General features: G+C 49.5%; 1 protein-coding gene across 1 annotated transcript; it reads left to right on the forward strand.

The window, feature by feature from the left end:
- Nucleotides 1-288: 288 nt before the first annotated feature.
- GASK1A (golgi associated kinase 1A) lies at nucleotides 289-9,495 on the forward strand. Its single transcript, XM_018075124.1, has 5 exons — nucleotides 289-342; nucleotides 3,515-4,330; nucleotides 7,902-8,024; nucleotides 8,307-8,410; nucleotides 8,990-9,495. Exons 1-5 carry the CDS (start codon nucleotides 289-291, stop codon nucleotides 9,198-9,200), a joined length of 1,308 nt encoding a protein of 435 aa, XP_017930613.1. The 3' UTR covers nucleotides 9,201-9,495.
- The last annotated feature ends 3,436 nt before the right edge of the window (nucleotides 9,496-12,931 follow it).

The following is a 12,931-nucleotide window of genomic DNA, read 5'->3' on the forward strand; positions in this document are numbered from 1 at the left end:
AACTGCAGCATTTTTTTACAGCATGGACTCAGAGAAACTCTCTTTGGAAAAGTATTTTCCTGGGGCTTGTAAATACAGTATCATTTCTGCAGTGTTTTATCACCTAGATTGTTATTAAATTTGCACTATCAACCGTCAGAAATAACACAGAGAATATACTTGCACTTTTTTTGTTTCTTTTTGTTGTTGATGTGGCAGGGAAATCCTGAATGGCGCTGGGGAAGGGAGCCTGTGCTGGCCCTTGCCCAGCTTCACAGCTCAGGATTTCAAGCGTAGGGTGGGAAAGCGATGAAGCTCAAACTTGTGGTGCCCAAACCCGAGCTCACTGACAAGGAAGACAAAGTGAGTTTGGACAATAATGATTCCTTAACCACTTGGACTGTAAACTGACTTTACATTAAAAACCTGGCAATTGTTGCCATCTGTTTGGCATCCTCTGTTCTCCAGCTGTGGGTTAAAAAGGATTTTTCCTGCAGTATTTTGAAGGTTCTGCAAGTGGGTCCCACATGCACCCCTCCAGGATACTGGGATTTTTGGGAGCCAGGCTTTTTGCATACCCAGGGCCAGTGTAAGCAACCAAAAGGTTATTATCAGCTGCATGACAAAAATAATCACCATGAAAACCCTCCATGCAGAAGAAGAGGGTTATGGGGGATTTTGGTGAGAGCGGGGTGGGCCATGTCTCCCCAGAGGGGTAGGACAGGGGAGGTGCTGGGAAAAGTTGCCCAGGGAAGCAGAGATTGAGAAGGGACTCAGTGGATGGGTGCAGATGGGAATACTGAAATTTACAGTTTATCCTGTCCTTTGGGTTTAATAACATAGATGTTATTGCAGTTAATTCAGCATACTTTGAGGCCAGAGGGACAGATTGTGAGGCATTCACAGTGATGACTCAAAAAGAGTATAGATATCAGAATATCAGGATCTGCCCTTTTTATGCCACAGTGTTATTTTACTGGGGTTAAACTATGATATAGACATTCCACCTCTTCCAAACTCTTGCTCAGGATGCCAGACTTGGATTTGGATCACAACCAGCCTCTTGACAGAAGTCCTGCTGCCCTTGGGGCGCTTGGGCGTGTTCATGCTCATTCCCTCCCCAGAAAGGCACCTAAGGCAATGATTTAGCCATGCAGTGTGATGCCTGGGACAGTTAATGCCAAGCCCTGAATAGCCCTGCCTGTGATCTAGGACAGGACATCCCTCACCCTGGACTAGGTCCTTTTCATTCTAGGGAGAGATAAAACAGGGTCTAAGGCCTTGTACCAGACAGTCCCTGGCTCCCAGCAGAGACTGGTGTAAGCCGTGTTTGAACAAAGAATTCAGCCCAGTGGATATATTTTGCTGCACTACATTGTATCTCTGGAAGAGAAGCAATTAAATGAGAGCTATAAAGCTGAATCACTCCAAGTGCACCATCAATAGCTCTTGTAAGCTTCATTAAATCTGCTCAGTCCTTGAAAGGGAGACATTAAAGGAACACTCCTGTGGTTGAGGCCAGCAAGTTGGTGGCTCCTCTCATCCACCTTGGCTGATGCACTGTCTTTGCAAGGCTCCTCACCATGGGGCCGTCTGAAGCAGCCTGGCCATTGTGGGGGCACAAAACCTGATGGATGTTGGGATAGTGCTGGATCGCCTTATGAAGGGGCTCATGCAGTGGGATTACCTGTTCTTGGGGCTGGAGCTGTGCTGGGGGTGGGTCCCTGTGGCCAGTGGGAGCCTGCGGTCCTAAAAGCCCCATGGTTGGAATTGTTTCTGCTTGCCCAGCTGCTTTCTGGAAGTCATTCTGGCTGCTGGCTCTCACCTCCCTGGCTTTTTAGATTTTTTTTTTTTTTTTTCAAGCTTTTACTCTTATAAACAGTCTCTTACCCCTTCTTTGGCATTGCATTGTCCCACTGTGTCTGCCATGGATATACTTGTGCTTCCAAAATAAATAATTGCAAAAAAATGTATCCACTTGACCACCGCCTTGACTTCCAGTGTGAGTTTGAGCCACTTGGAAATGCCTGTTGAAAGCAGAGAAACGGCGTCAATGTGCTTTTTGTGGTTCCAGCCTCCAGAAATGTGTTAGACTGCCCAAACCCTGGTGAACGAGGCAGGCGTGCAGTGCAGCCCAGGACTGGCTTGGAGGATCTCCCAGTGCTGCCCCAACACTGCCCTCTACTTCATCCCAAAAGGGAATGTGCTGTGCTCAGGGCAGCCTCAGCACCACATGCATGGAATTGCTTTAGGCCAAAGGGGAGATATGAACTTAGCAATGCGGGGAGACTTGCACAATGTTTGCTTATAACAGCCTTTCCAGCCTATATAATTTTTTAAGTTGCTCCAAAGTAGAAAGTATGACTAAAATGGGGGGAGAGAAGCCTGTGTGTATAAAAATATATACCTCAAAAGTTGTTAGTACCTGTCTAAAGGCAGTTCCTTAGTGCTGGGAATCAGAAGACTTTAGATTTCACATATAGCATGGATCATATCACAGACACATAGAATGGTTTAGGTTGGAAGGGACCTTAAGAATACTTAGTTCTAACCCTCCTGTCACAGGTAAGGACACTTTCCACTAGACCAGGTTTCTCTGAGTTCCATCCAACATGGCCTTGAACACTGCCAGGGATGGGGCATCCACAACTTCTCTGGGCAACCTGTTCCAGTACCTCACCATGTATATAATTTTTTCCTAATATCTAATCTAAACCTACTCTCAGTCTAAAGCTATTCCCCCTTGCTCTATCACTCCACACTCTCGTAAAAAGTCCCTCCCCAGCTCTCTTGTAGCCGCCTTTAGGTTCAGGAAAGTGCTATAAGGTGTCCTCAGAGCCTTTTCCTCTCCAGGCGGAACAACATCAACTCTCTCAACTTGTCTCCATACAACAGGTGCTTCAGCCCTCCAGCATTTCACACCCGTTTTTAAAACATAGGCAGTCACAGGTCCCAGCTGACACTTGGAGCTGCCTTGCTTTTGCTGGACACAGTGATGGGCAGAGCTTCAAAGGCCTTGTCTCAGCATGCATTGAGATGTCCTACAAACAAGGGTGTGGGGATCTGAGTTATGGGTTCAGTGTGCGACCAGGATATGAATCAGTGAGCGTGCCCAGAGTAAGGTCTGAAGGATAAAAACCTCTTAGGAACTGGAAATTGTTTATATCCAGACAGGAATTTGCTCTGGTTTGGTTTTTTTGTTTGTTTGTTTGTTTTTTTCCATTTCTTCAGTCTTTAAAGCAAAATATTTGGCTATGAAGAATTCATTGCCCATAAAGAGATCCTGTACATCAGCACTGCAGACATGCACCCTCTATGGTGGGTCAGCCTTTGCTCTAACTGCAGATAATTTCTGGCACAAATCATGGCACCAGCCATACCCCTCCTGCTACAGTGCCATGAAGGCAGTGAGTGCTTGGGGAACAACTTTCCCAGGGATCAACACAAGCAGAGAGGCTGCTTCTCCAAAGCAAACGCTGTTGAGGACTCTCCTGGACTAACATTCCAGTACCACTCTACCTTTCTCTCCCTGCAGGCCCAGCGACCATGGCGAAGGTTGGGGATGAAGCTCTCAGCCCCAGCAGCCGTCGGGGTGCTGCTGGCCCTGGCCCTGCTGGCACTCATCCACCTGCCCCCACCACCGGACCACTCCCCACTCCCACTGCCAGCCTCGTCCCCCCCAGGTCCCCCACAGGAGGTGGCTGACCCGCTATCTGGAGGACAAGGCCGCAGAGAAAGGCTCCCTGTGCCCCTCACTCGCTCACGGCGGGACCAGCCCCCTGGCCGGGGCAGGAGGCGGCGCCGGGGTGTGGAGAGGGAAACTCCCCTGTGGCTCTCTGAGGATGACCTCCAGAAGATGCAGCTGCTGGCCAGTGGGCAGGTGGTCTCCAAGACCCGCATACCTGCCCATGGGCAAGTCATGCGAGTGGGGCTGCAGCTCGTGGGAGATGCCAAAGGGAATGTCTTGCCAGCCAGCCCAGAGAGGGACTGCCAGGATGGGCGCTGTGGGCTCATCAAGCGCCCCGGGGACCTCTATGAGGTGCTGGCCTTCCACCTGGACAGGGTGCTGGGGCTGAACCGCAGCCTGCCCGCTGTGGCCCGGCGCTTCACCAGCCACCTCCTGCCCTACAGCTACACCGACGGCTCCCTGCGCCCCATCATCTGGTGGGCTCCTGACCTCCAGCACCTGGAGGATGCCAACAACGACCAGAATTCCTGTGCCTTGGGGTGGCTGCAGTATCAGGATATGCTGCAGCCCCACAGACTGACGCTGGTGGCTGGGGATGCCCCCTGCTCCAGAATCCCACATGGCGAGTGGAGCCGCCTGGCCCTCTTTGACTTTCTTCTCCAGGTAGGGCTGCAGGGATGGAGACCACCTGTCCCACCAGCTGTGCCACCTGGGTCCCCCTGCATCTGAGCCTTTATTGTCTGGCCATGGACTCCTTCTCCTCTGCGGGGTCACATAGGCTGTGGTGTCTCTTGGGATGTATTTTCACTCATCAGCTAAGGCTGAGCAGCAGAGCTTTGTGCAGAAGCACTTTGGCCTGAGTATGGTCCGTGCTTGGGATTTGCAGGGGAAACACAGGCAGGTTTCAGACGTGGTGAGTCCACTCTCACGTGGGTGAGCTTTCTGCCATTGTGGCTTTGCTTTGTGCAGATGCCAGCAGTGGCTTGGGGCATCCCTAGGGACATCCCTAGGGACCAGCAGCATTTTCTGCCTCAGCCCCATCAGATCCAACTCCACGGATGCACTGCTGGCACTGGAAATGAGGAGCCCTGCCCCTTTGAACAGCACTGATTTCCTCCTCCTCTGCATTAGTAGCACTTAATCTCCCCTCTGGAAAATCATACCCTGCTGCTACAAGGGATTACAACAGCGTCCCAGAGAGTTATCAGTTCTTGGAGGGCAGCTGTAAGGAGGTAAAAGTGATTTCTATGGAAAAAAAAGCCTGTTTAGGCACCTTGGGGCTGGAGCTCTGGTTATCAGATAAGGGGAAACTGCCTGAAAGGTCAAGTATTAAAATAAAAAAAGAAAGAAGTGAAGAAAGAAAAAACACAAACTAAATATGTTCTCATTTTTCTCTCTCTTTTTGTTCTTGTTGCTGGTTTGTGTTTTTTTTTTCTCAAATCCTGACCATTAATCTTTATAACCTTGAACTAGGACTGGCAGAGGCAGAGCAGTCCTGGCTGGGCTTGGAAATATTTTAGCTGAAACAGCCAGAGAAATGAGAAGATTAACCAACCTCCTTCCCTTCCCCAGGCCAAAATGCTGCTGAGTGCAGTGGAAAGGCTGAGTCTCCAGGAGAAAGTATATGGTTCTAAGGAGAGTTTTCCTTGGAGGGCTGAAGCAGCGCAGTGATAAATCCAAGGCTTTCCTCAATAATTCCAATGGGATTCTCCCACGCAAAAAGTCATGTAAAGGTAAAGAGTCTGCAGGATATTGTAGAAGTGAAATAGCGTCGTTCAGAAATGGCTTTAGCCTCTCACAGCCCTTGCTGGGGACAGAGAGGCTGTGAGATTTGAGACCTACTGTACATTGGCATGAGAATCTTGGTAGTTTTCCTCAATTACCCTTAAAATTGGGCTTCTTCTATGTTGATTTCTCTTGGTGTTTGCCATAAGGGAACCTCCCTCTACATGCAGAATTTTACTGAGGGCAAAATGCTGAGCCTGGTGGAAATGGCAAAGTTGCTGATGGCTTTGTCCTGCACTTTAAAGAGGGCCAAAACCAAATCACCTCTGAAGCCCTGCAGCCACATCCCTTCCCTGGAGCACCCCCTTCTGGACTGAGGAAAAGCAAGGAAATTTTCTGTAGAGGAAACCATCCCAGGCTGAATCATGACTAGAAAGACCTACTGGACCCAAGGGGATGCCCTGGGGTGGCCATAGGACCAAAGAGGGGCTGAAGACGAGCTTCTCATGGGGTTTGAGCTTGGACAGGAGTAAGTGTGGCTCGTGTACTTGTGTTCCAGCAATAAGATCTATTTTGATCTTATGTATTAGAGCCATTTAGGCTCTGGCAAGGAGAAATTAATATAAACAATCAGGAGAGGGTCAGGGGGAAAGAGGGCTTGTCAGCGTGTCAGTGGCAATCTCAGCATCTCCACAGCCATCTGGTCCCTCTCCTGGGGCTCCATTTGTTCACCAGGTCCGCCTCCACCTCACATCTCTGCATGTCCAGCACCAATCCACTCTGGTTTCATAGGTGCTTGTGGGCGGGTGAGTAGAGCTCTGAGCCCCTTTAATGTATCTGTAAATCATCTCAGGCTGTCTTCACCTTCTGTGCAGCCTGGAAGACAACATAGCAGGTGAGAGAAACCGGTGTGCTGAGCTTTACAGTAGGCAGACATAGGAGGTGTGTGGAGGAAATGTAATATTTTCTTCCATTTCAATGAGTTTTGTGTCAGAATGCTCAAACACTTTTAACTGGAGTGCCTCTCAATGGAGAAATGCTGACCCAAGTGTTTCATTAAACTTCAGGAAACAGAAGGGTTTGTTAAGGGGCTCCAGCGTGGGACTAATCCTGCTTTGCAAAGGGTTACAAATATAATGACCACAGAAATCCCAATTTGTGTTTCCCGCAGTATCTTCTCCAGTGCTTGGTCAGTATTTGGGTTCAGGCTGAACTCTCTCAAAGCACAGCCTGTAACTGACAAGTTGTGCTAATTAGCAGGGTGAAGGGAATAGGCGGCCACTGTGGGTCACTTGGCTTCTGTCTAGTCATCACTCATAGATAACTCCAGGCTTACCTGAGACCTCTTGGGTCTTACCTTACTGCAGCCCTCCTGGTGGCTCCAGGAGCCTCATTGCACCCTGAGCCCTGCCTCCTGGGTTGGCACCAGCAACACCAAGTGAGTGAGTCAGACATTTTAATGCTTCAACCAGAAAATATATTTATTTTCTATATATTTATATATTTTTGGCCTCCGGAGCTGGAGGTGGTGAGGCAGCCCCCCTGCACGGCTGTGGCAACATGCAGCCATGGGGAGGACTGCTGATAGGCAACGAGACCGTGTCTGCCCCACAAACCACCACAGAGGCTGTGCCAGCTGCTTCTGACAAAGCTGAGGAAGCTTCGTGAATACCAAGGCAGAGTTACTGAAAACAGGTCTGACAGAGATTTATGTCTTTTAAAAGTCCTTCATTCCTCTGAGGGTGTGGTTGAAACACTGGAAGTTGCCAAGGAGCAGTAGGGTTTCTGCAGGGAATTGGGGTGGGAAGCAGGAGGTTTAACAGGCTCAAAACACAAAGCCTTAGCAGCACCTGCAAATAATTAACCAGAAGTATAGCTAAAACAAGTCACTGTGGCCCAACTTAAATGTCAGGCATGCTCTGTGAACACACAGATCACTTTTTCCCCTGCCGATACTTTTCCATTCATCTTTCCATTGAGAGCTGCTCAGGTTACTATAGGGATGGACGAAAGAGTGTGTATGTCACAGGAGCCAGATGAAACCATCATCCAGAATACCAAGACGCAGAATAAATTGTCTTTCTGAGGATTCAAACCCTAGGTTTCCTTGGGTGCTTTTCTTGCTTTTGGTTTTTTTGTTTTTTTTTTTACATTCATGGCCATGTACGTTTTCCCTTGATTTCATCTGGAAACACAACCCGTTCACTCTGTGAAAATATGGAGTGTGGAGGTACCAGGCACAGAATGTATCTGAACTCCATCAGGAAAGCCTGTCACCATCACCTTTGTCATCACCTTCTTCAAGCCAAGGGAGTTTTGCAAGCCAGCTAAGCTTCTTCGTGCTTCCCCACCTCTCACTCTCTCACTGGTGTATGCCATCTTTTCCCATTTCAAGTCTGCTGAGAATACCTAGAAATGTTTTATTTTCCTCTGAGCAGGAAAAGTTCACCTCAGGACCTCCCCATCCCGGGCATATATCCCTGCTAAGGTTCCCAAATGTCTCCTGCAGGTTCATGACCGCCTGGACCGCTACTGCTGTGGGTTTCAGCCTGATCCCTCCGAGCCCTGCATGGAGGAGATGCTCCACGAGAAGTGCCGGAACCCAGAAGAGCTGGTCCTGGTCCACATCCTGGTATGTCCCCCTCTCCAGAGGCTACTCTGGCGCTAAGATAAAGATAGCTGGGAGGCGCTGGGAGGGACTTGCAGGGCTGAGGTGGTAGCAAAGAGAACACAAGTCCCATGGTGATGCTGGGTCCATGGTGGAAGGTGTGCCGGGCACGGGGAGACCTGGACTTGGGCATCTGCTGTCTCCCACATACTCTCAGGCTTTCTCACTGCATTAAAAAGCAGCCTACACCCACAAACTGGTGTCTCTCTGCAGTAAGTGAACTTCTCCTTCCCATCCTGCTGGCAGGTCCGGAGGAGTGCGCCATCCCGCCTGGTGTTCATCGACAACGCGGGCAGGCCACGGCACCCTGAGGAGAAGCTCAACTTCAGGCTCCTTCAAGGCATAGACAGGTAGGAATGTGTACCTTCCCGGAGGCAAGTCCTGGGCAAGGGCTGAGCTGGCATGTGTGGGATGGCCAGCAGCCCTGTGTGCACACCTTCGTGCCACTCCTGGCCACCCTGGTTGGGCACCCCTGTGAAGCAGGGCCACCTCCCACCCAGAACAGGGTGGGTGGGCAGTCTCACAAAAATATCCCATGTGCCCCTGCCATGAAACTAGCTCTTTATTCTGCTCTGGATGACTGACGGCAGGCTCCAAAGCCTATTTCCCCTCTTTAATTGGCAGCTGCACAAAAATAATGAATAATCAGGTATTTCAGCATTTCTTGCGTCGTTGCCTGTGAGGCATTTTGGCATGCTATAGGCCTTTTGATTTGGAATTTGTTTGGATCTGTTTCTGATGGAGCTATCCTCCATGCTCACCATGGGCAGAGCTTTAAGCAGGAGGCTCCTCACCCGGTGTTCCTCTGGGTGGGCATGCATTTGTTCCTGAAGCACCTTTGCTCAAGTGCCCTGCTGCTTCCCTCCTACCTGCCCAGAGTTCCCTGTGTAACCCCTTCCCTCCGTGTCTCTTCTGCTCCTCCTCTGCAGCTTTCCAGCGGCGGCAGTGGCCACGCTGCGATCAGGCAGACTGCAGAGCCTGCTGCTGGAGTCACTGCGTGTGGACCGGGAGCTCTGGGAGAGCCAGGGCGGTGCCAAGGGCCTGATACCCCTGCTTCAGACCATTGACAGGCGGGCACGGATCCTGCTCAGGTACATCCAAGAGCACAACCTGACGGTGTTTGAGGACTTGCCATGCTGAACTGACCTCCAGTCAGCACAGAGTTCCTGCCTGGCAAATCCCAACGGCAACAGATGTGCCTCACGCCCTCAGCATGGGTGATATGAGACTGCTTGGCTCTCCACAAGGTGTTTCCCTCCACCTTGTAGAATGCTCTGGAAAAGCAGATGGGATCACAGGGAGTGGGAAAGACAAGGAGGAGATGTCTCCTGAGACAACCCACAACTGCTTGAGAAAGGCAACAGTCATCAAGTCATGGTCTCAGCATGGATTTTCAAAGGAGGGGCATATCCATGAGATTTTTGAGTGCCTTCACACATACGCACACGCACACACACATGCACACAAACACAAACATACACACACAGCTACTATAAAAACTGGAGGCTTGGACAATTGAACATGGACTCTGGTAAGGGTTAAAAAGCAGTGGAAGAAGTCACTGACAGCCTTTCCATGCTTGTACTGGACTTTTTGATGATGCTTTCCAAAACATCCCAGTCAGAGAGGCAAGGGGAAACCAGAGGTGAACTTTCTAAGTGGATTAAGCAGGGACAAGATGCTAGAGCTGAGCTCTGTCTGGCACTCCCACGGAGGGGATCATGTGTGCTTGGGAGCAGTGTAAGCCACTGCTTGAAGCCGGGGCTAGGCAGGACCTGGGACTGCAGGAGCACTGGGCAGCAACAGCCTTCACATAGCCCATGGTACCATCCCTGGTGAGTGCCATGTGCCGTGTGCCTTGTGCCATGCCTCAGCAGGCCTGGGCTGCTGCCAGGGTGCATTCTTCATTTGAAGATTCAAATCTCTTGCTCACTCCTTCCCTTCGCCATCAGGGGATTAAAAGGCAAAACTCCCACGGTTGTGTTTAGCACTCCTGACTGCTCCCTTGGGCACGGCTGTGAGAAACTCTTTCCAAGGCTTGCAGAAATATGTTTTAACAAAAATTCCAGGCTATTTCAGCAGAAGGCAATCGAGTGCAAAACTCTTTCTGAGCGTGCTGGCACCTCCGGCAGAGCCCATCCTGCTCCTGTCATCCCAGCAGCCCACTGTGATGAGGCACAGCAGCATCCCAGCCAGGCAGGTCTTCAAGTGTCAGGGCTGATAGATAACCCAAAAGCAAAAAGAATAGGAGGAAAAAAGATACAGGGATGGGCTCTATCACTCCCCACAGTGTGTTTCCCAGCTGAGGCATGCAGTCAGTGTTTGCTTGCCAGGAGCTGCCAGTTCCTGGCCTGTGGGCCAAAGGTTTGCCACCAGGACAAGGCTTTTTAAAGGGGCCTCAGGGAGCAGCCCTCCATTTTTCCAGCGCTACAGGTAGAGGCTCCACGCTTGAGGCACCCCAAATCGCTTGTGCCTTTGGGAAGCCTCAGTGAGACTGGTGTGGGCACCCATGCAGAGCTGCTGTCCCATTGCCATAGCTTTGGAGAACATGGCCACCCATGTAGCAGGGGAAGAAAAGGCAGGTATTGATGCCTTCCCCACCCCATGCCTCTTAACATCATGTTAGTTTGAGAGCCTGCAAGGGGATGCTTTAACACCCATGCTGATAAGCGCAAGCAATTACCTTTTTTCCCCTTTTTCCTCTTGCTGAAGAGAAGATGAAGTGAGGTGTGGGTGACATGAATCAACAAGCACGAGTACTCTCAGGAAGCGTCAGCACTCAGCATTGCAGGCACATCAGCATCCAAAGTGCCATCAGCATCTTCCTGGAGTCCTGCCCTCCAGTTAAGCAGGGAAAGCCTTTCCCCCAGCACCCTCTCCACCCCATGAGTTATCATCCCATTTGCCATGCCATGGGATGGATGACTGTCACGGAAGCCTTGCTAAAGCCTGAATTGTGGAGATTTATTATTGGTAGGTGAGCTCAGCTTGCAAGCATGGAGGAGAGTGAAATAATTCAACCTGGTTCCTATGAAAAGCCATGCCCAGGCACGGCTATATAAGAGTAGAGGATAGTAAATGTAACATAATTAAATCCAAAAAATATGCTGTGAAAAGCTGTGAGGTAAAAAGAGAATTAGGGTGTGCAGCATTAGTCATAGCCTTGTTTTTTCTCATTAAAATGAGAAATTTCATTAAAAGATAGGTTTTCATCCCATGTAATCCAAGTTCTCAGTGAGAACTGAAAGGCAGGTGGGGCTCTGTGCAGTGGCCAAAGCTTGTGGACTTTGCTGTGCTGGAATAGCAGCTTTTGCCTTGCTTGTGGTTGCATCTTCTCAACCTTAACATTGCACAGTGGGGATTTTTCTGGGGGTTTTTTTGCATTTCCTTAGTTTTAATGTGAGTTTGTACACATATGGGTACATCTGTAAGCAGTGACGCATGTGAATAAAAATCACTCATGATTTAACAAAGAGCCATGTATGGATAAATGAGAGAACCAAAAGCCATGATCTTGCTGAGACTGATCATTAATCTTCTTTAATTTGTCATTTGTTCCATGGGCTTGCCTATGTAACCAGCACAGGCTCTGAACTGTAGTAATGGCTGTTCAGAGGAATCCCGTGGACTGCTTACATCAGCCATGTAGTGTTTGGTTCAGTTTGCTCCAGCTGTGAATGTGTCATATTTCCTATGATAAACTTATTTTCATGGTTATAACTATTTTATAGTTATAAATATTCACTTGGGACCATGCTTGACAAACAAGATTTCATCTGAGCAGTGATCCTGATTTAACCAAATTTTACCGGATATTATTATGGATGCTGTTGGGATGTGGTAACAAAAAAAAAGGACATGGTCCAAGCTGGCTGCAGCACTGGGGCAGGATGGTTTTGGCTTTAGGAAGGCAGCAGCAGCTAAGCAAGGGAAAAAGCAGTGGAGAAACAAGGGCTTCTTGAAGGAGGGCATTCCTGCAGCACCCTCATGCTCACCCTTGGCACCACAGGAACGTGCTCTGAGAATAGCCTTTGAGAGCACGGGCATGCACCTTCCCAGAGCTTCACCAGTAAAGAACTGTTTCATGCTGCAGTGATCCAAGTGACATGATCTGTGTTTAACAGATCTCTGGCTGTGCACAGCCCTTCAGCTGGCAGAAAATAGGGCTGGGGGATGGAAGGCAGGGGTCAAGCTGGCTCCCATCTGCTGGACACGCACACACGTGTGCATGCCAACAGACACTGTTTCACTACTCCTATTCAGTCTCCAAAGTTGTTGACCCCCAGTCATCCCCCAGCAGCCTGCTACAGTGCTTTGCTGGCCCCACCCTCCATAAACTAAATACCTTTTTGCTGCATTTAAGGGCTATTTCTTGAGCTGCCCATTGTGGCCACAGGACACTAAATAGTCTTTGCAGCAGGCCTGCATGGACCTCACAGAGCAGCCTGAGCTTTCATTGAACCCACCCACTGGCCAGGGGTGGCACGAGTGGGGTGGCACTCGGGGGTGATGTGATGACCCACCCTTGTGCTTCCTTCCCCTTAAGGGTGGGTTATTGCAGGTGGCACTCAGAGACCCCAGAAGATGCTTGGCAAAATCCTCCCAAGCATCCCTGTGCCATGCAAAGGAAGCGTGGGCTGACTGCTGCCTGAAAGGCAAGAGCTAGCAAGTAAATCCAAATTTATTGTTAAATAACTGGATATAAAAATAATCTGGCTTTTAGAAAGCAATTTATTTATGCTTTCAGTACTTACTTAAATATTTATGCGGAAAAGGAAAAAAAAAGTCTGCTCTGACACAGGACTATTGTTGTAGCAACGGCCTTTAAGATAAATGGAAGTAAATTAGCCTGATGTTTTATTTACATCCAG

The sequence above is a fragment of the Manacus vitellinus genome, unplaced genomic scaffold (assembly GCF_001715985.3).
Source record: "Manacus vitellinus isolate BGI_N305 unplaced genomic scaffold, ASM171598v3 scaffold_3_pilon, whole genome shotgun sequence".
Taxonomy (NCBI): domain Eukaryota; kingdom Metazoa; phylum Chordata; class Aves; order Passeriformes; family Pipridae; genus Manacus; species Manacus vitellinus.